The 16,553-nt window shown below is 40.8% G+C and overlaps 1 protein-coding gene across 1 annotated transcript; it reads left to right on the top strand.

The window, feature by feature from the left end:
- The first annotated feature begins 189 nt into the window (after positions 1-189).
- MTG2 (mitochondrial ribosome associated GTPase 2) lies at positions 190-14,882 on the top strand. Its single transcript, XM_083447554.1, has 7 exons — positions 190-428; positions 3,019-3,198; positions 7,468-7,615; positions 10,856-10,971; positions 11,236-11,454; positions 12,254-12,392; positions 14,138-14,882. Exons 2-7 carry the CDS (start codon positions 3,025-3,027, stop codon positions 14,530-14,532), a joined length of 1,191 nt encoding a protein of 396 aa, XP_083303680.1. The 5' UTR covers positions 190-428; positions 3,019-3,024; the 3' UTR covers positions 14,533-14,882.
- The last annotated feature ends 1,671 nt before the right edge of the window (positions 14,883-16,553 follow it).

Genomic DNA, 16,553 nt, shown 5'->3' with positions numbered 1-16,553 from the left:
CCCAACGGCCAATTCAACTCCGGCTTCTCCCGCCTCTATCGCTACATAAGCCAATCACAACCCTCCCGCGAAGCCTTTCCACCAATCCCGTTCGATAACGTCTGCGGTGAGTAAACGGAGGGGGAGGGGGAGTGAAGCGGCGCTACGCAACGTTTGAACCGCCAGCCCCGGCAGGTGCGCAGGCGCACATGCAACCCTGCGGCCGCCGCTTCCAGCGCCTAGCAGGCACTAGAACTGCGTCTGCGCGACTGGTGCTTGGCGCGAGGCAGCGAAAGGGGTGGATGACGTCTTTGCTGCCCCGACCCGCCCTCGCCACTGCTTTCTCTTTCCGCGCCCGCGGCGCGCGGCTGTGACGTCAGTCGTGTGATGCTGAACCCGCAGATGGGCAAAGCCTGTCAGAAAATGGCGGAGCTAGGATAAATCTTGGGGTGGGTGAGAGCTTTTTTTTTTATTTACGCGTATGTCGTTTCTTCTTCTTTTACAAACAAACCTTATCAAAAAAAAAAAACAAACTGGGTCCCTAAAAACGAGAAGAAACCACGATAAAATCATTGTGTGTGAGAGGGATATATATCTCATAGATATATATATATATATATATATGAATGAATATATATAGAGGGCGGAGAAGTGGGGAGGGAGATGCGCTGCGTGTGTGTCAATGAGAAAGGTGGTTGAGCTGAGGGGGGCCGGCCTTCTGTGGAAAACAAGAAAAAATCCATGGGCAGCTAGATATTTGCCTCAGAAAATGTGCTGGGCAGGCTGGGGGAGCTGCTGCTGCTGCAGTATGTATTTATTTTAAATTAAATTTATTAAATTTATTAAATTAAATTAAATTTATTTATTTCTTTAATGCTAAGAAAAGAAAAGAAACCAATACCCCAGAGTGGTTACAAAAAGATTAAACAAACAAACAAACAAACATAAGATCGAGAAAGATTCACAATGCTCTTTTAAAGACACAGAAGTTAAAAATGCCAAATCAGGTGATAATGACCTCAGCTCTCTTTAAGCATCCAGGTAGGCTTGTCTAAACAGAAGAACGCACCGAAAAAGAGTGCAGTTGTTGATTTGATTCCGATATTGCAGGGCGTCCCAAAGTGCAGGTGCTCCCACACAGAATGATCCTGAGCTTTTAACGCAGATGTGCTGTGGACGTTGTGTGGCGCCTGCTGTAAGTGCCAATTCCGATCCGATCGAAGCAGCTGAGTGGGCGCATCTAGGGTAAGGCGATATCGTAGCTACGCTGTTCCCAAGTTATGGGCTTTGTATGCTAATAGCAACCCCTTGGACCTGGCCCAGTAGCAAACCGGCAACCAGTGCAGGTCTCTGAGCACAGGCGACAAGGCCTCACTTCTGCCAGCAATTGTGCCACTGAATTCTGCACTAATTGCAGCTTCCAGATCATGCACAAGGGAAGCTCCACACAGAGTGCATTGCAGTAATCCAGTTTTGAAGCAGCCAGCGCATTAACTACTGTGGCTAGGCTTTAGTCCTAAGACTTGTTGCTGTTTAATCAGCTTAATGCCATAATAGGTGGTTTACAAGTGTGAATTAAATCCATAATTAAAACACACAATAAAAATAAAATAGGTGTGTGCTGTGTTTATCATTCTGGTTAGTAGTCTCAGACACTCCTATCCCACCAGGATGGCTAACAGTGCAGTCCTGCATGTGTTTACTCAGAAATAATCTCCCACTGTCTTCAGTTGGGCTTGCTATTGGCTAAGTCACTATAGGTGACTTGTTTTTTCATTCTACTGGTCCTTGCCATGTTATGTGGCTGTTCACAACACAAAACATTGTGCGGTAACTGCTGAAGCCAATCAAGCCTGGGTATGGTCAGCACTTGCGAAAGGTGACCATCTGAGAACTCCATGTCTTGGGTTTTGTGCTGGAAGAAAAAGGAAGATATAAATGTGCTAAATACACTAACTAGAATAACAACAACAGCAATAATAATAGTAATACAGTAATAATAATTTTATTATTTATACCTCGCCCATCTGGCTGGGTTTTCCCAGCCACTCTAGGTGGCTTACAGCATATATGAAAATATAGTAAAACATCAAACAATCTGGTGAAGCAATCTGGTGCCCTTGCTAGTGTACTTGCACTGTGGTAAACTGTCTTCTGCCTATAAGCAACAACAGTGCACATACCAGGAAGCTGGTGCATTGTGTCGGTTCACACTGTAGTCCATTGCACCCTCCAAGTATCACTGTCATGCCAATCTGTTCGAGTGCTTGTTTTGCCCTTGCTTCAAAAGTGTTTGTAAGTGCAGGTCTTTTACACATGCCCACGGTGATAGTTATTTTCTTATATCAGAGAAGGTAAATGAATACAGTTAAACTGTACTACTGAATTGTAAAATTGGAAGGGACCGCAGGGATCATTTAGTCCAACCACCTGCCATGCAGGAATCTCAAGGAAAGCATTTATGACAGATAGCCAACCAACCTCATCTTAAAAACCTCCAAGGAAAGAGAGGGATTAACCTGCTTCCTATCACCGGTGAACCTGCCAACTGAATCAAGCCTACCCCTTCATCTGAATTGTTGGATTCTGGGTTCTGATTCTTAATTGTGCTTAAGTGTGACAGAATGTTGGAGACTTGATTTTATATTGTAAAAGTTTGACTGCATTCGTTCCATATTCTCAACATGCCAGTTTGATTCTGCAAATGTGCACGTGGGATGTGCAAGGATAAGTGTTTGGATGAATGAGGTACCTTTATTATCTACAAAGAATAGCAGGACTGATCTGGGGGAGTTCTGCAATAACAAAAGTGTTTGTGAGAATGCTCTTGTGAGGGCAGCAATTCATCAGAGTTAAGTGTACTTGATTTTCCAGCCCTTTCACAACCACTGCAACTCAGAAGTGGAAGCAGCTGTGCATAATTGGTCTTTTCAAGAAGGAATTTGTGTTCAGTTTTGATACATTGGCACTTCTTGTTTTCTCAATGTTTGCTCTTTAGTATGTCTTGATCTCGGCAGCACTGTTTTTCTCCCTTGATAGGCAAATATGCAACAAATACCCATCAGAGCTTGGTTGGAAAGCCAATGGAGAGTGACACATTCACTCATACAGAGTTACCTACTTCAGAAGAGCTGGCACAGGAATCTTAGCACAACCTGCACAAGGTGTTCCAAGTCTCGGCGACTGAGACATAAAAGAGACCTTTCAGAAAAGAAGCTGGTAAAGTCTTGAAAAATATTCAGTTTAGCTGCAAATTAAATTTAGTGGTACTGCAATATATTTCTTGTCTTCTCTTACTTGCTTTTGGAGTTCCCTGACTTCCACTTTCCTATAACACATTGATTTTAAAGCCTTTGTAAATTTAAGACATAATACAAAAACAGAAAACATCAAGCTAAACATTTATTAGTAAGCATTTGGTAAGAACTCTGGCATTTTTATTCCTTGCATCCTTTTCATGTGAAGATTACAGGATGATAAGGCTGAAATACTGTTTGAAAACCCTTTAGCAATGTCTACTTTGTTTCTTTAAATTGTGTTACAATTTATAGGAATGTTGCATGCAAGTGTTTTTAGGATGCAGACATCCTGACTTACATGATCATAAAAGTAATCCTATATACAGGTTGAAAAAGGCTGCAATCTTTACTTTCCTGAGTAAAGATATAGAGGAAGGAACTGTGTGTTATCTTTGTTTATTTACTAAATTTCCATTTCCCCACTCCCTTTCTCCCAGGAGTACCAGGCACCATACATAGTTTCTCCCTGCCACCAATTCCTTCTTATCCTGACAGCCATCTTATGAGAGAGTTTAGGATGGGAAGTGGTAGACAGCCAGCTGGTTGCAAGGCTGAGCAGGATTTGATGAACCAATGTCTCTCCATTCCAAGTTCAGTGCTCTGTTTACTGTATCATACTTGCTCTTGTGCATACATGTAAAAATAAGGGGTCTCAATGTCACTTCGTCATTTGGCTTTTAGCGGGGCTGCAAAATGGCTTTGAAGCCTCTTGTTAGTTAGAATTCAGCTGCAAGAATTCTGACAATTGTAAGTAGTTGGGGCCATAGTTCACTGACCTTAACAAAAATTCTTCTTTTATCAAATGACTAATAATAAGCTAAGTTGTGTGTTCATATCTTGCTAATTCTGTTTGTTTCTGTACTGCGAGGTTGTGCATTAAGTACTTGTGTAAGATTTAGATTGTATTTGGCCTTAATATACAAATTTAATAATAATAATAATAATAATAATAATAATAATAATAATAATAATAGGAATTTCATATTTACATGGCAAGTTTGTGTTAAAAATGCAGATGTGCCAGTCATTTTTCCTCTTCAAGTAGATTTTTCAGTTATATAATGGTGGATAGCCCTGCGCATCCTGCTTTTTGTGCATGAACCCCTGGCCAAATCATGAGATAGTCTGTGCTCAGAACTGCCTCTGTCAAGCACTGATCAGCACACAAGCTGAAGATACGTTTGATAACTAAGGTTACTAGAGTACATAATGTGGCTATTTATCGTGAGATCACAAACTCATCTTGTGAAAAATATGGCTGCATAATCCTCTCTGTTGATGAAAGGGCTCTTTTGTTCAACTTAATTTGCAATGTGTTTGAGATTGCGAGCTATAAATCCTGTTAGCAACAAACCACAGAGAAAGGGCAACTATTGTGCTGCTTTTGAGTAATTTAAGGCAGCAGTTTGCTGTTTTAACCACTTGGTGATGCTATGTAAATTCAGAAAATGTTCTTTTCCTCAAATATTGTCACAACTTAAGCACACAGCTGGCCACCCGCATTTTGCCCAGGCACTCACCCTGCGTTATTTTCAATATCCTGAACCTTTCTTTGCAGCATTTGCCTAACTGACCATGTTGGTGGCAATCAATTCCCTCCCAGCTGCTTGTGCTTTAAAAAACGAGCTATAGTTTTTGGTGTTATCACAAGACTTAAGATATTACCAGTAATTCTGTACTGATTCATAGATTATATTTTTTTAAAAACTCCCAGGAAACATAGCAATTACTTGGCTATATTACAGCAAGAAGAAGAGTTGAAAAGTGAAATAAAAAATGAATTGTAACTGCTGGGCCAGTGAGATTGCTGTTGGGATAGCTACAGTTTTTCTCCTCCAAGAAGGGGAAAATACTAGATAAATATGTCCTTTAAATCCTGGATGCTGTTTTTACAGCATACTTGGGTTGTGTTAGAGAGCACTAGAATAAACTAACTGTTTCCTCCCTGTGCCCCTTTCATGGTTCAGATACATTACAGTATTTTGAGCTTTGTAACCTCAGGGAGCACTTTCCACATCAACCTCTGTCGAGGAAGCTTTTCATGTCTGCCGTGGATCTCCAACCTACCATAGAGCATTTGGGGACATGTTCTGGATGCCTGCTTGGTTCAGGCAGGCCACTGGTCCAAACTTGTTGGGTCTTGTTGGCAGCACAAGAGTGCCCTTTTGAACATGCCCACCTCTTCCTTGCAACACTGCATTGGAAGGCAAGGTCCACTAACAGTGAGCAAGTTCTCTTTAAGGCAAACTTACCTGTCATTGTCAGTCCTTTCACAGAGGAGCCCCTGATAAGTCTCCAAGGGTCCCTGAACAAACTGAATGACGCTGCCTTGGAATAAACTAGATAACAGTGAAGCACTGTATGAGAAGGAGGACTGCCTGCTGTATTTGTTCCCCGCTTCTGATCATAAGCTGAAAAAGAATTCCTTTGAGAAATGGGGATTGAGTGCAACTAGGAATATAGGAAGCTGCCTTCTATCAAGTCAGAGCATTTGTTCATCTCTTTGGGTATTCTTTCTTCAATGACTGGCCCAACTTAGAGATGCCAGGAGCTGGACCGGGGTTTTTTTGCATGCAAAGCTCTGAGCTTATAGACCTTCCCACTTTACTTGGAATGAAAATGAAGAAGGGGCAAAGACTGATAAAATTGGCAGAAAAGACTGATAAAATCCGAAACCAGGGAGATGAGATGGTGGGAAAAATTGGGAATTTCTTTAAAACAGTATTTAGTATAATATTGTATAATTAAGGAAGGTTGGGAGATGGTGGATTGAAATTACATGACTTTAGTGGAAATATGATAAGGACCTGAGATTTTAGGATTTAAGGGTATAAGATTTAAGGTTTTTTCCCCCCTCTCTTTTTATCAGATTGGAGTATAGACAATTTTTTAGATGTTTATGGGAGGATAAGGTACAAATGGATTAAGATAAATATGTGAACAAGCAGTGAAAGATGGAAAGAATTTGCTGATTTAATTAATAACTGGAATACAAAAAGGGAGGTGGAAGGAGGTCAAGGAAATAAACTATTGAAGAATGGAATTGTGAAAAATGGAAGTGGTTTTTTAAATGTTTTTGTGGTTTTTTTGTGTTGGTGGGGTGGAGGTGTGGCTTTTATGTATTTTTTAATTTTTCTCTATCCTTGGTTTTTTTTCTTTATTTTTACAGTATTTTGTCTTTGTCAATTCTTTTCTGTATTTGTTAAAATTGGAATAAATATTATAAAAAAAAAGAAGAAAATGAAGAAGGGGCCAGGTGTATTTCCCTGTAAAGTGTCTTGCATAATAAAATACCCAATCCTTCATATGGCTTCTCATTCAGCAGGAGAAACCAGGGCAGTAACATCAGGGTTTGTTAGAGTGCATAAGGAGAGCTGCAGGAGGGAAAGTCCTAGCTATTTAGGACTTTAAAGGTGAAAATGAGCAATTTGAATGAAAACAAATAAATGACCAGCTAAGACCACTATGGAACCTGCTGTGGCTGGACAGTGCCAAACATTCTGGCAATGGCATTTTGAACCAATTGAATCGGTGCTTTTCAAGAGCTACTTCATGGAAAACATAATATACTAGTACGGAAAATCTGCCCCCTTTTCCTTCATTTGTCACTATATGAAATAGATGCATAATTGCTTGTTGGCCATACTAGTGCCTTTGCAATAATTGCCCAGAACACTGGAATTTGGAATCAAGTTTCCTTTTTACTGAAGAACTCATAGAATTCTGAGAAATGTCGAAAACATCCAAGGGATGGATCAGTCCTCCAGAATATACCTATCCCAGTCTGTGGCCTTGAGTATAAGAATTTTTGCTAGGTAATAAATGCCAGATACATTTATTTGGCCAGTACCTTAAATGCAATATCCATGTCTCTCTCTCTTATCAAATGGAACTTTAATTCCTAGTAGACTTTAAATGCCTCTCGCTTATCAAATGGAAATTTAATTCCTAGTAGACTTTAAATGCCTCTCGCTTATCAAATGGAAATTTAATTCCTAGTAGGCTTAGAATTTTGACCAAACTGCAGGAGGCAGTGGAAGACAGAAGTGCCTGGCGTGCTCTGGTCGATGGGGTCATGAAGAGTCGGACATGACTAAACGACTAAACAACAACAACAACAAGGCTTTGAATTGAAAATTTCTTAAATGTCCTGATTTGCTTTTCAGAATAGTGTTTCTCCCTATTTCAGACCCGATACTTTGTAGATCATCGAAGGGTATATGTGGTAGGAGGCAAAGGAGGTGATGGTATCAGCTGTTTCCACAGTGAGCCTAGAAAAATATATGGAGGTCCTGATGGTGGAGATGGAGGAGATGGGGGAGACATTATACTGAAAGGTAAGAGATAATATCTCTTGCACAAATCTTGATACGTTTGTTTATTTTGTTTCTAGACTGCCCTTCAATCAACGTTCTTTGGGCAGTTTACAAAAATCAATAAAATAATTAAAATAGAATGCAATACATAAAATAATTTCAATGCAAGTAATGTAAAACTCAAAATCCAGCATAATGTTTTACATTTAACAAAAAGCAGTATATAACTGGACCAGCCTGAAATTAATCTAAAAATAGTTTTCCAAAAACGAGAAAGCATTTTATGTATAGCTCAGCTTATTTGGGATGAATCACTGTAAAGAAAAGAGGATCCAGCTAGTTGACAACTTGACACAAATTATGTGCATATGCCATAGAGATACTAGAAGGTTCACTCTGTGCAAATAATAGAAAGCACATCTCTCTGACCTTGCTTTTATGCATGAAATTCGATACCATTTTCCCTCTTGAAGCCAAAAGCTACCATAATAATACACTTATATAACACACTTATAATATACTTATGGATTGTGCTTCAGCATTGTGGTGATGAGAGTGGCATAATGACCTAAGTGGAATAGAAAAACCTTATTGAGAGTGCATACTAAAGGTGCTTAGAAACAGCCTTGAAACTGCATATTAGCACCTGTGTTCCACAAGGCAGAAATTCTCTGAAAGAAGAGGCAGCTCCTATACTGGTGGATGCCCAGAATAAACATGGGCAGATTAATTGCTTGCACCCAGTGGTGTTCCATTAAATTGTAGACTTGGAAGGGTTCTCAAGGATCATCCAGTCCAACCCCCTGCAGTGCAGGCATCATAACTTAAGCATCCATGATAGATGGCTATCCAACCTCTGCTTAATAAACCTCCAGTGAAGAAGAGCTCACCACCTTCCAAGAGAGTCTGTTCTACTGTCAAACAGCTCTTGCTGTCAGAAAGTTCTTCCTAATGTTTAGCTGGAGCCTCCTTTCTTGTAACTTGAATTGTCTAACAGGGGCACTTCTATGCTGTATATAAGTTGCATAGAACTTGCATAGAAATTTACAGACATACAGACTTGCTACGTAAAAGTACCTTCCATCTGTGGGATTCATAATGTATAAATCAGTCCAGCCTCCACTAGAATCTAAGTTTGTGTTCTTATGCTCCATTGATCGGAATGGTGCTTAAACAGATCAAACTTTGATTGGATTGCTCAAGTATTGCACACCGAAGTCATCCTGGGAATTCTGCCCTAATGCAGCTCAGTTCTATGCATTCCTACACTTGAGTAGGCTTCACTGTGTTCACTGGGGCTTGCACCCATCTAAGTGTGCATATGATTGCATTCTTTTCCAAGCTTGCTGCTGAATTTTCAAACTCCTATACCCACACCATGCCTAGACTAAGCTGTCAGTGGCTGCATGGGCACAGTGCTGGTTGTGTAATGCTTTTGCTCATTTGACAAGCTCTACAGTAGGTGATAGTGCAATTCCTGTATATTTTCTTCTCAGTAATTGTGCTGAAATTGCAGCTTTGAAAAGGCAATTCCAATACAATGAAAAGTAAACTATTTTAGATTGAACATGCTCTCTTCCACGTGAAGAGCCATTATTCAAAACCACATAGCTTGAACCTCTTTACTGAATGCATCAGTAACTGTAAAATGTTTGGTGGTTATTTTGTGGCGCTGGGGTTTTTTGTATCTTAACTTGCATTAGAGAAACTTTCTTAAGCTCCTTATATACAAAGTGCATGGTAATCACAGTTCCATCTTTTGCAAAGTACTGTCTTAAGCAGCTTAGCTGCAGTAATAATAATAATTATTATTTGAGCACCTAAAAAACTAGGTGTAGTATTGAGTACAAACAGAAGCAGGTCTGTGCCTAAATAGCTTGTTTTCTCATACAGTAAAGACAAAAAAGACACATAATTGAAACTAGAGGAAGAGAAGGAGAATGTAAAAATGTAAGCCATAATAACTCTGTTATAGCTTTAATCTGTGAGCCATATTTAAATAAGGAAATAAGAACCAATTAACCAGCTATAGGCTGGCAATGGATTCCATTAAAAGAAGTAAAAAGAGGAAAGAGCAGAAAGGTGCAAAGCAGTAGGAAATGTATGAGACTTATCAAAGAAGAGAACACAAATGATCAAGAGGACACAAATAATCAAGAAGATGTATTGGAGAAAAAGGTGGGAGGGCGGAACAAAGAACACAAATTTTGATCCAAAGATCCTATAAGTCAAGCAGAATTTGCTTGTGCTCACAAGGGTTTGTTCATTTCACTCATTCTGCTGACCCTCAAGAGCGGGGATGGGAAATTTACTGTCTTCCAAGTGTTTCTGTACTACAACTACAACTTCCATCATCCCTAACCACTGGCCGTGCTGGCTGGGATTGATGGGAACTGGACTCCAGCAACATTTTGGAGAACCAGAGGTTCTTTATCCCTCCTCTGGAGCCAGGATCAAGGCAGGTCACAGAGATTTACTGCACTTAGAAGTGCCTTCTACTTGAATGGTGGGGTCATTTGATCTAAGATGCTACCTGAAATTTAGGATAATATGGTAACATTACCACCATAAAGTAATCCAAAGAAAAGGAACACGATGCCTGTGTTTTATACTGTAAACCACCCTGTGAGCTTTGGATGAAGGGGGTATATAAGTATAATAAATAATAATAATATATTTGTATGCGGGGGGTGGCGGGGAATACAAGAAAAAAAACCTAAGTTGGGTGGCAGAATTCAAGATAGAATAGGATGCTTAAAATGGGAATAGAGAATTACAATAATCTAAGCTAGCCAAAATAAGATAATGAACCAAAGTGTGTTTATCGTCAACAGAATGGATTAATGAATTTTGGCAGTTTTTAACTACTGAAAACAAAGTGTGAGGAACAAGGTGTGGTGTGAAACAATTTTTATTTTTTTGGCATTTTTCAAGTTGTCTTCCTAAGATCATTGAAATATTTTGGTTTGGTGATCACAAGCGAAGTTACCTTCTGAAAGACATTGCTTTCAAAAACATTTTAATGTACATTAATACGCTGTTAGCATTCTAATATGGTTAAGGCAGGCGAGCAGTAAGAACACCAGATCACTCCTAGTATTGCTTTGTCCCAGTGTCCTCTGCTGGGTAGTGCAGACACAACATTCTCTGACATTAATGATATGTCCTCATCTTGGAATCAGTTGATTTGCATATGCAGACAAGAAAATTTATCTAGTAAGAGTACTGTACACTTCAAACGTTTTTAATCTTGCTTTACAGTGGATAAGCAAGTCAGATCCTTGGCTTCTCTTCTCTCACTCTATCGAGGTTTCAATGGAGTAAATGGAGGGAGCAAAAACTGTTATGGAGCTGCTGGTAAAGCTATCTATGTTAAGGTAAGCAGCTAACGTTTTAATTTTAAGTTTTATACATTTCATTATTATTTTTAAAGTAATTTTCTTCGTTTGCTGCCCCATAACACAACTTACTTCTCTAATTTTCAGCCTTTTAAACGCTTACAGGCATACTTCATCCATGTGAGAGAGTTCGGAGAGCTTCCTGGGACTATTTGGATCTCTGCTTGCACTCAGGCATAAGCATATTGCAACGCATTGCAAATGGTCGTCTTTGCTTTGCTTAACTTTCTTCTTACTTTCAAGGTTCCCATTGGTACGGTGGTTAAAGAGGACTGTACAATTGTGGCTGATCTCAACCATCATGGTGAGGAGTATGTTGCAGCCTATGGTGGAGCTGGAGGGAAAGGCAACCGTTTCTTTCTGGCCAATGACAATCGAGCGCCAACAACTGCTACTAAGGGTGAACCAGGTCAAGAAAAAATTCTCCATTTGGAGCTTAAAACCATGGCTCATGCAGGGATGGTGAGTCTGCCTTTTTTCATTAGAACATTTGACTCTGGAGGAACAAACCTTCATTGTTTAATTAGGAACAGCTCCATAATGTGGAGGGATGCGGGTGGTGCTGTGGTCTAAACCACTGAGCCTCTTGGGCTTGCCAATCTGAAGGCTGGCGGCTCAAATCCCCACGACGGGGTGAGCTCCCATTGCTCTGTTCCAGTTCCTAGCAGTTCGAAAGCACGCCAGTGCAAGTAGATAAATAGGTACCGCTGTGGCGTGAAGGTAAATGGTGTTTCCATGTGCTCTGATTTCCGTCATGGTGTTCTGTTGCACCAGAAGCGGTTTAGTCATGCTGGCCACATGACCCGGAAAGCTGTCTGTGGACAAACGCCTGCTCCCTCAGCCTCAAAGCGAGATGAGTGCCACAACCCCATAGTCACCTTTGACTGTACTTAACTGTCCAGGGGTCCTTTACCTTTTTTAAAAATACCTTTACCCATAATGTGGAGTGAGGGAGATATGGCTTTAAAAATGTAGTTCTTTGATTTGTACTGGTGTGTGTGTATGTGCTTTCCTGATTGGATCTCTTGACTTGGAGGCTGATGATGTTCACGGTAGCAACAACTGGAAAACTTGGGCTCTAGTCGTTATGAACAACACGTATCATGGAGAAGCATGTGGGTGCAGCATTTTCACAAACCCCATCTATGTGCACCTATGTATTAAAATGCAATGTTCTAGCTTCAGCCAAACAGTGATGTGTCTGAACAGTGTGGCTAGAGACCTGCCTTCTAAATAATCCAGATTGGGCTCTTTATTCCAGGTAGGATTCCCTAACGCTGGGAAGTCTTCGCTTTTGCGAGCCATCTCCAATGCAAAACCAGCAGTGGCTTCTTACCCATTCACAACCTTAAATCCACATGTAGGCATTGTTCACTATGAAAACTATGAGCAAGTTGCAGGTATGTTTTTATAAGACTTCATTTCAAGTGCTTAATATTTTTATTGAGCCTCCATCGCATTTCCTCTTGAAAGAGCAAAAAGAAAATTGTGTATCATAGTCACATGGTGTATATTATATTGTCAACTGGTTTGTGATCTTCGGATGTCGGGCGGTAGAACAAATACCCCACACTTCTTTTGCCAGTCCTGTGCTTACTGTGATAGCTCGCCTAAATACAAAATCACAGCCTCACTTAAAACAATTATTAAAAGAAAACAAGGTAAGAACAGAGCTAATCATAGCACAGCTAAGAGACTTGACAACATTAAGATACTTGTCTCCTGTTTGGTAATAAATACATTAGTCCCGCAATATTTGTGGGGTGATTCTACAGGCTAAACAACAGGGGTTCAAATTACTATTACTATTTATTTGGCTCATGAGGCTGTTTTGCCCAAATCATGCCAGTGGAGTCAGGAACCTTGAAGTACTTTCCCAACTGGGCATTGGCAAGGGAACGCAGGCTTAGGCTTTACAGCCCGATGAATTGGGTGTGCAAGGGAATTACCCATGGAAAATCGACCCTGGACCCTCCTTGTCAGTCCTTCCCCAGCTGGATCTAACAAGCCAAAATAAGCAAAGGTCGAGTAGTCGCATTGCTGCACTACCTCTTCCCCTCTGCATATGCCTGAAGATTTGAAAAAGAGTGGGGAAGGGGGAGTTGGTAGCAAGGATAAATAGATGCTCTCTACCAAGCTAACCCCAGTATCTGTGGACTCCTATGGGGTGGTACTAAAGCTAACCATTTTGGAAGAGACAGTGCCTTGTGTCATCTCTAATTGGTCTGCTTTATTCACATAGAAACTACTGAATGGTGTTGCCGAGAATATTTTCTTTCAAATCCCCAAGCACAGAATGAGTATCTGCTTTGAGCAAGCATCCACTAATCTATTATCCAGGGACGTGCCTTGGGCAGTTAGGGGCAACGGCTTGTCAGCCGCCTCCAACAAGCTTTCACAAGTGCTGCAGTTTCTCTGCTGTCTCTGATCTTATCCAAACCACAGCATGAATAAAGCAAAGCGATGCTTCCCTGGCAAGCCCTCTAGGCTTGCAAAGCAGTTTGGAAAAGTAAGAAACAGCAGGGGAGACTCTTGGGGCTGTATCCAACAAAAGTGTCTTGTTAGTTCAAGGACGTCCTCCTGCTCAATGGAACTACCTCTCCCATTCCCATGCACTAATGGCATGGCTTGGTTATATATTGCTGTTTCTTACCTCCTTCATACTGTAGCACAAACTAATTAAATCCCCACGTCTCTCCAAAGCCCACTGCAAATGCTAGAGGATCTGAAAAGGGGTAAGAGTGAATAGGAAGCACACGTAAATGCTGGCAGTGTTCTCGAAGTTACCAACGTGAGTTTGACCAAACTGCGGGAGGCAGTGGAAGACAGGAGTGCCTGTCGTGCTCTGGTCCATGGAGTCACGAAGAGTTGGACATGACTAAGTGACTAAACAACAACAAGCCACACTGATATTTGTGGACCCCTGTAGTATGATGCTAAGGAGGAAATGTATAACAGCTCTTTCTACTCCTGCCTGCTGGCTGCTTGTTGCCATTCTGAATTTTCAGATGGGGTTCTTTGTGTGCTTGAATGATGCTGCTTTCTGGTTCTAGTCTTGCAGGCAAAATCTGACGTTTGTGTGACCATGTTCAAATGACCAGAATACTAATGATTGTTTTCGCTGGGTTCTTCTTTGTTTCCATAGTTGCCGATGTCCCTGGGATAATAAAAGGGGCCCATCGAAACAGGGGGCTAGGCTTAGCCTTCCTGAGGCACATAGAACGTTGCCGCTTTCTTCTGTTTGTGTTAGATCTCTCGGTATCTGAGCCCTGGACTCAGCTGCAAGACTTAAAATATGAGCTAGAGCAGTATGAAGAAGGCTTGTCAAAGAGACCTCATGCCATCATTGGAAATAAGTTTGATCTTCCACAATCAAAGAGCAATTTGTCTCTCCTCAAGGAACGAGTGGAACAGAAAGTCATCCCGTTGTCTGCTTTGACAGGTGAAAACCTGGAGGAGTTGTTTTTGCACCTGAAAGAACTGTACGATGAGTATGTCAAAACAGAAGAAGCACAGAACCATGCACCCATCAAGTGGTAGCTGGCCACAGGGACACTCTGGCCATATTTAGGTGGAAAGTGGGTGGAGTGGGTGCAAAATACTTTGCTTTCAGAATAAATCTCTGCCTCTCTGGAGCAGTTAACCATAGAGGTTTCTCCCCACCTTCTCTAGAAGAATGATCCAAGATTGCAGAATCAGTGGATAACTCTGCTTCTAAAAAGATAAATATTGCCAAGCAAGATGAGTATTTTCCTACGGCCTTCAATTAAAAATGTAAAGGGAAATAACCGTCTATCTTCCGGGAATTTCTAGATAAAAATGTAAAAATTAGTTCCATGAGCCTGTGTGAAATAAATTTACATAAATAAATGTCTCTTGTGTAAAAGTAATTTTAAAACATGTTTTGTTTACTTCATGTGTGTGCCTTCAACAGCTGCTGATGTCCCTGTTTTTAATAGCTTGAAATTCCAATTTGTGTCCTGGACTTAATTAAAACTTATCGTGGTGGTGTTCATTTTGGTATCGATGCTAGACACTGGAATCAGTGTCTAATTTGCATCAGAGGAGAGAGAAACTAGCGTGGTCTTTGTTGCATGGTTTGTGCTTGCATAGTTAACTTAAAAGCTGAAAATGGCAGAGGAATGAAGGTGCTTGAACCATATTGGGACAGTGTTGTTCAGGGAGAAGCACCCTGTAAACCTGATGGCAGTAGTGGGAGTTTGCTACCCATTGCAAAAAGTCTTGGGAAGAATTAGATTCCAGTCAGGACTCCAGCAGGGCAAAAATTTAAAGATCTCTTCCCCTGATGCCATAATCTGCATCCACCTTGGGCGTTTTCAACTATGCAAGAGTGAATTATGTGACAAATGCCATATCTAATTTAGCCCCCATGTTCTAATGAACAAAAGACATCTTTAGTGATGTGACTGCTTTTGTGATTCCATCATCCATATTCCATGAATAGAGGCATCCCTTCCCAACCAACCACTTAAAATGTTACTTTAAACAAAACAGAATGTGCACATATCATATGCAAGCCAGAAATTTCTCCATCTTTTTCAGAGGGATTACTTGCTTCCAGTGTACATTAAGTATGGTACACTAGGAAGCTGCAATCTTGATTTACTCATATTTGTTTCTAGAGTGCATTGATGCTTGGCTCTTTCTTGAGCTAGGGATGTTGCCTCTGTATTTTGATTATGTCCTTAAATGGACACCAACAGCTCTTCCATGTCACAGCAATTAATGCTAACCATTTTGTGTTTATAAAACTGGTTTATTGACAGTGATGATGGTGAACTTTTTCAGCAAGCCACATGGACTGTTAATCTTCATGCTACTTTTGATGAATGTTTGGTATATACTAGCCCTGTCTACAACAGAAACAACACATTCACCGAAATACGTTTTATGGAAGCAGCAGAATCATGGTGCCAATCTAAAGTTTGTATCCAATGAAGTTGTCTCCTTAGTTCAATAGGACTTCCTCTCCCCCTGCCCAGCCACCACCCAAATCAGTTCTGGGGTTTCCCTCAAGCTCCAGAGCAGATTTGGAGAGGGAAAAGGTTAAGTCCTTGTGATTAGTTGGATACAACCCTCTATCCCCAATCTACAGTGGAGATCGTGAGCAAAGCCTATTCTTACAAAGTGGATTAAGAAACACTCCCAGTCCCATGGGAAGGATACTATATGTGCAGTTTTACCTATGTAAACACTATTCTTACTAAAGGCTGATTCACACTTAGCTTTTGCCTTGCTCTTCAATGCTGTGTGTCTGAGTGGGTGGGGGTTTTTTTTTGGGGGGGGAGTGGTTGCCCTGAGCTTTCCCCACAAAAACCAGCTCTTTAGTGCTCAGTCGGAGCAAATGTCAACAGCGAGTTTTCATGGGGAAAACTCAGGAGCAAAAAAATAAAGGATGCTCAGACACAGGTGGACCGAGCAGAGGAAAGGCAATTGTGGATAAGCCCAACAAGACACAAAATAGAAGAGAGTGGGAACAGCCAGTGCAATGCCAGTGAATATATCCTTTGTGCTAGAACCTTGCTTATTATTTTTAATAA

Source organism: Podarcis tiliguerta, assembly GCF_965153285.1.
Source record: "Podarcis tiliguerta genome assembly, chromosome: 6".
Classification (NCBI taxonomy): Eukaryota; Metazoa; Chordata; class Lepidosauria; order Squamata; family Lacertidae; genus Podarcis; species Podarcis tiliguerta.
The sequence above is the reverse complement of the archived record's forward strand: the minus strand, read 5'-3'. Positions and strand labels throughout refer to the sequence as shown.

Bases quoted from the DNA above. Each gene is read 5' to 3' on its own strand.
- MTG2 (XM_083447554.1), top strand. From the start codon at position 3,025: ATGCAACAAATACCCATCAGAGCTTGGTTGGAAAGCCAATGGAGAGTG. The intron at 7,616-10,855 runs GTAAGAGATAAT...CTTGCTTTACAG, and splicing joins GGGAGACATTATACTGAAAG to TGGATAAGCAAGTCAGATCC. The intron at 12,393-14,137 runs GTATGTTTTTAT...TTGTTTCCATAG, and splicing joins AAACTATGAGCAAGTTGCAG to TTGCCGATGTCCCTGGGATA.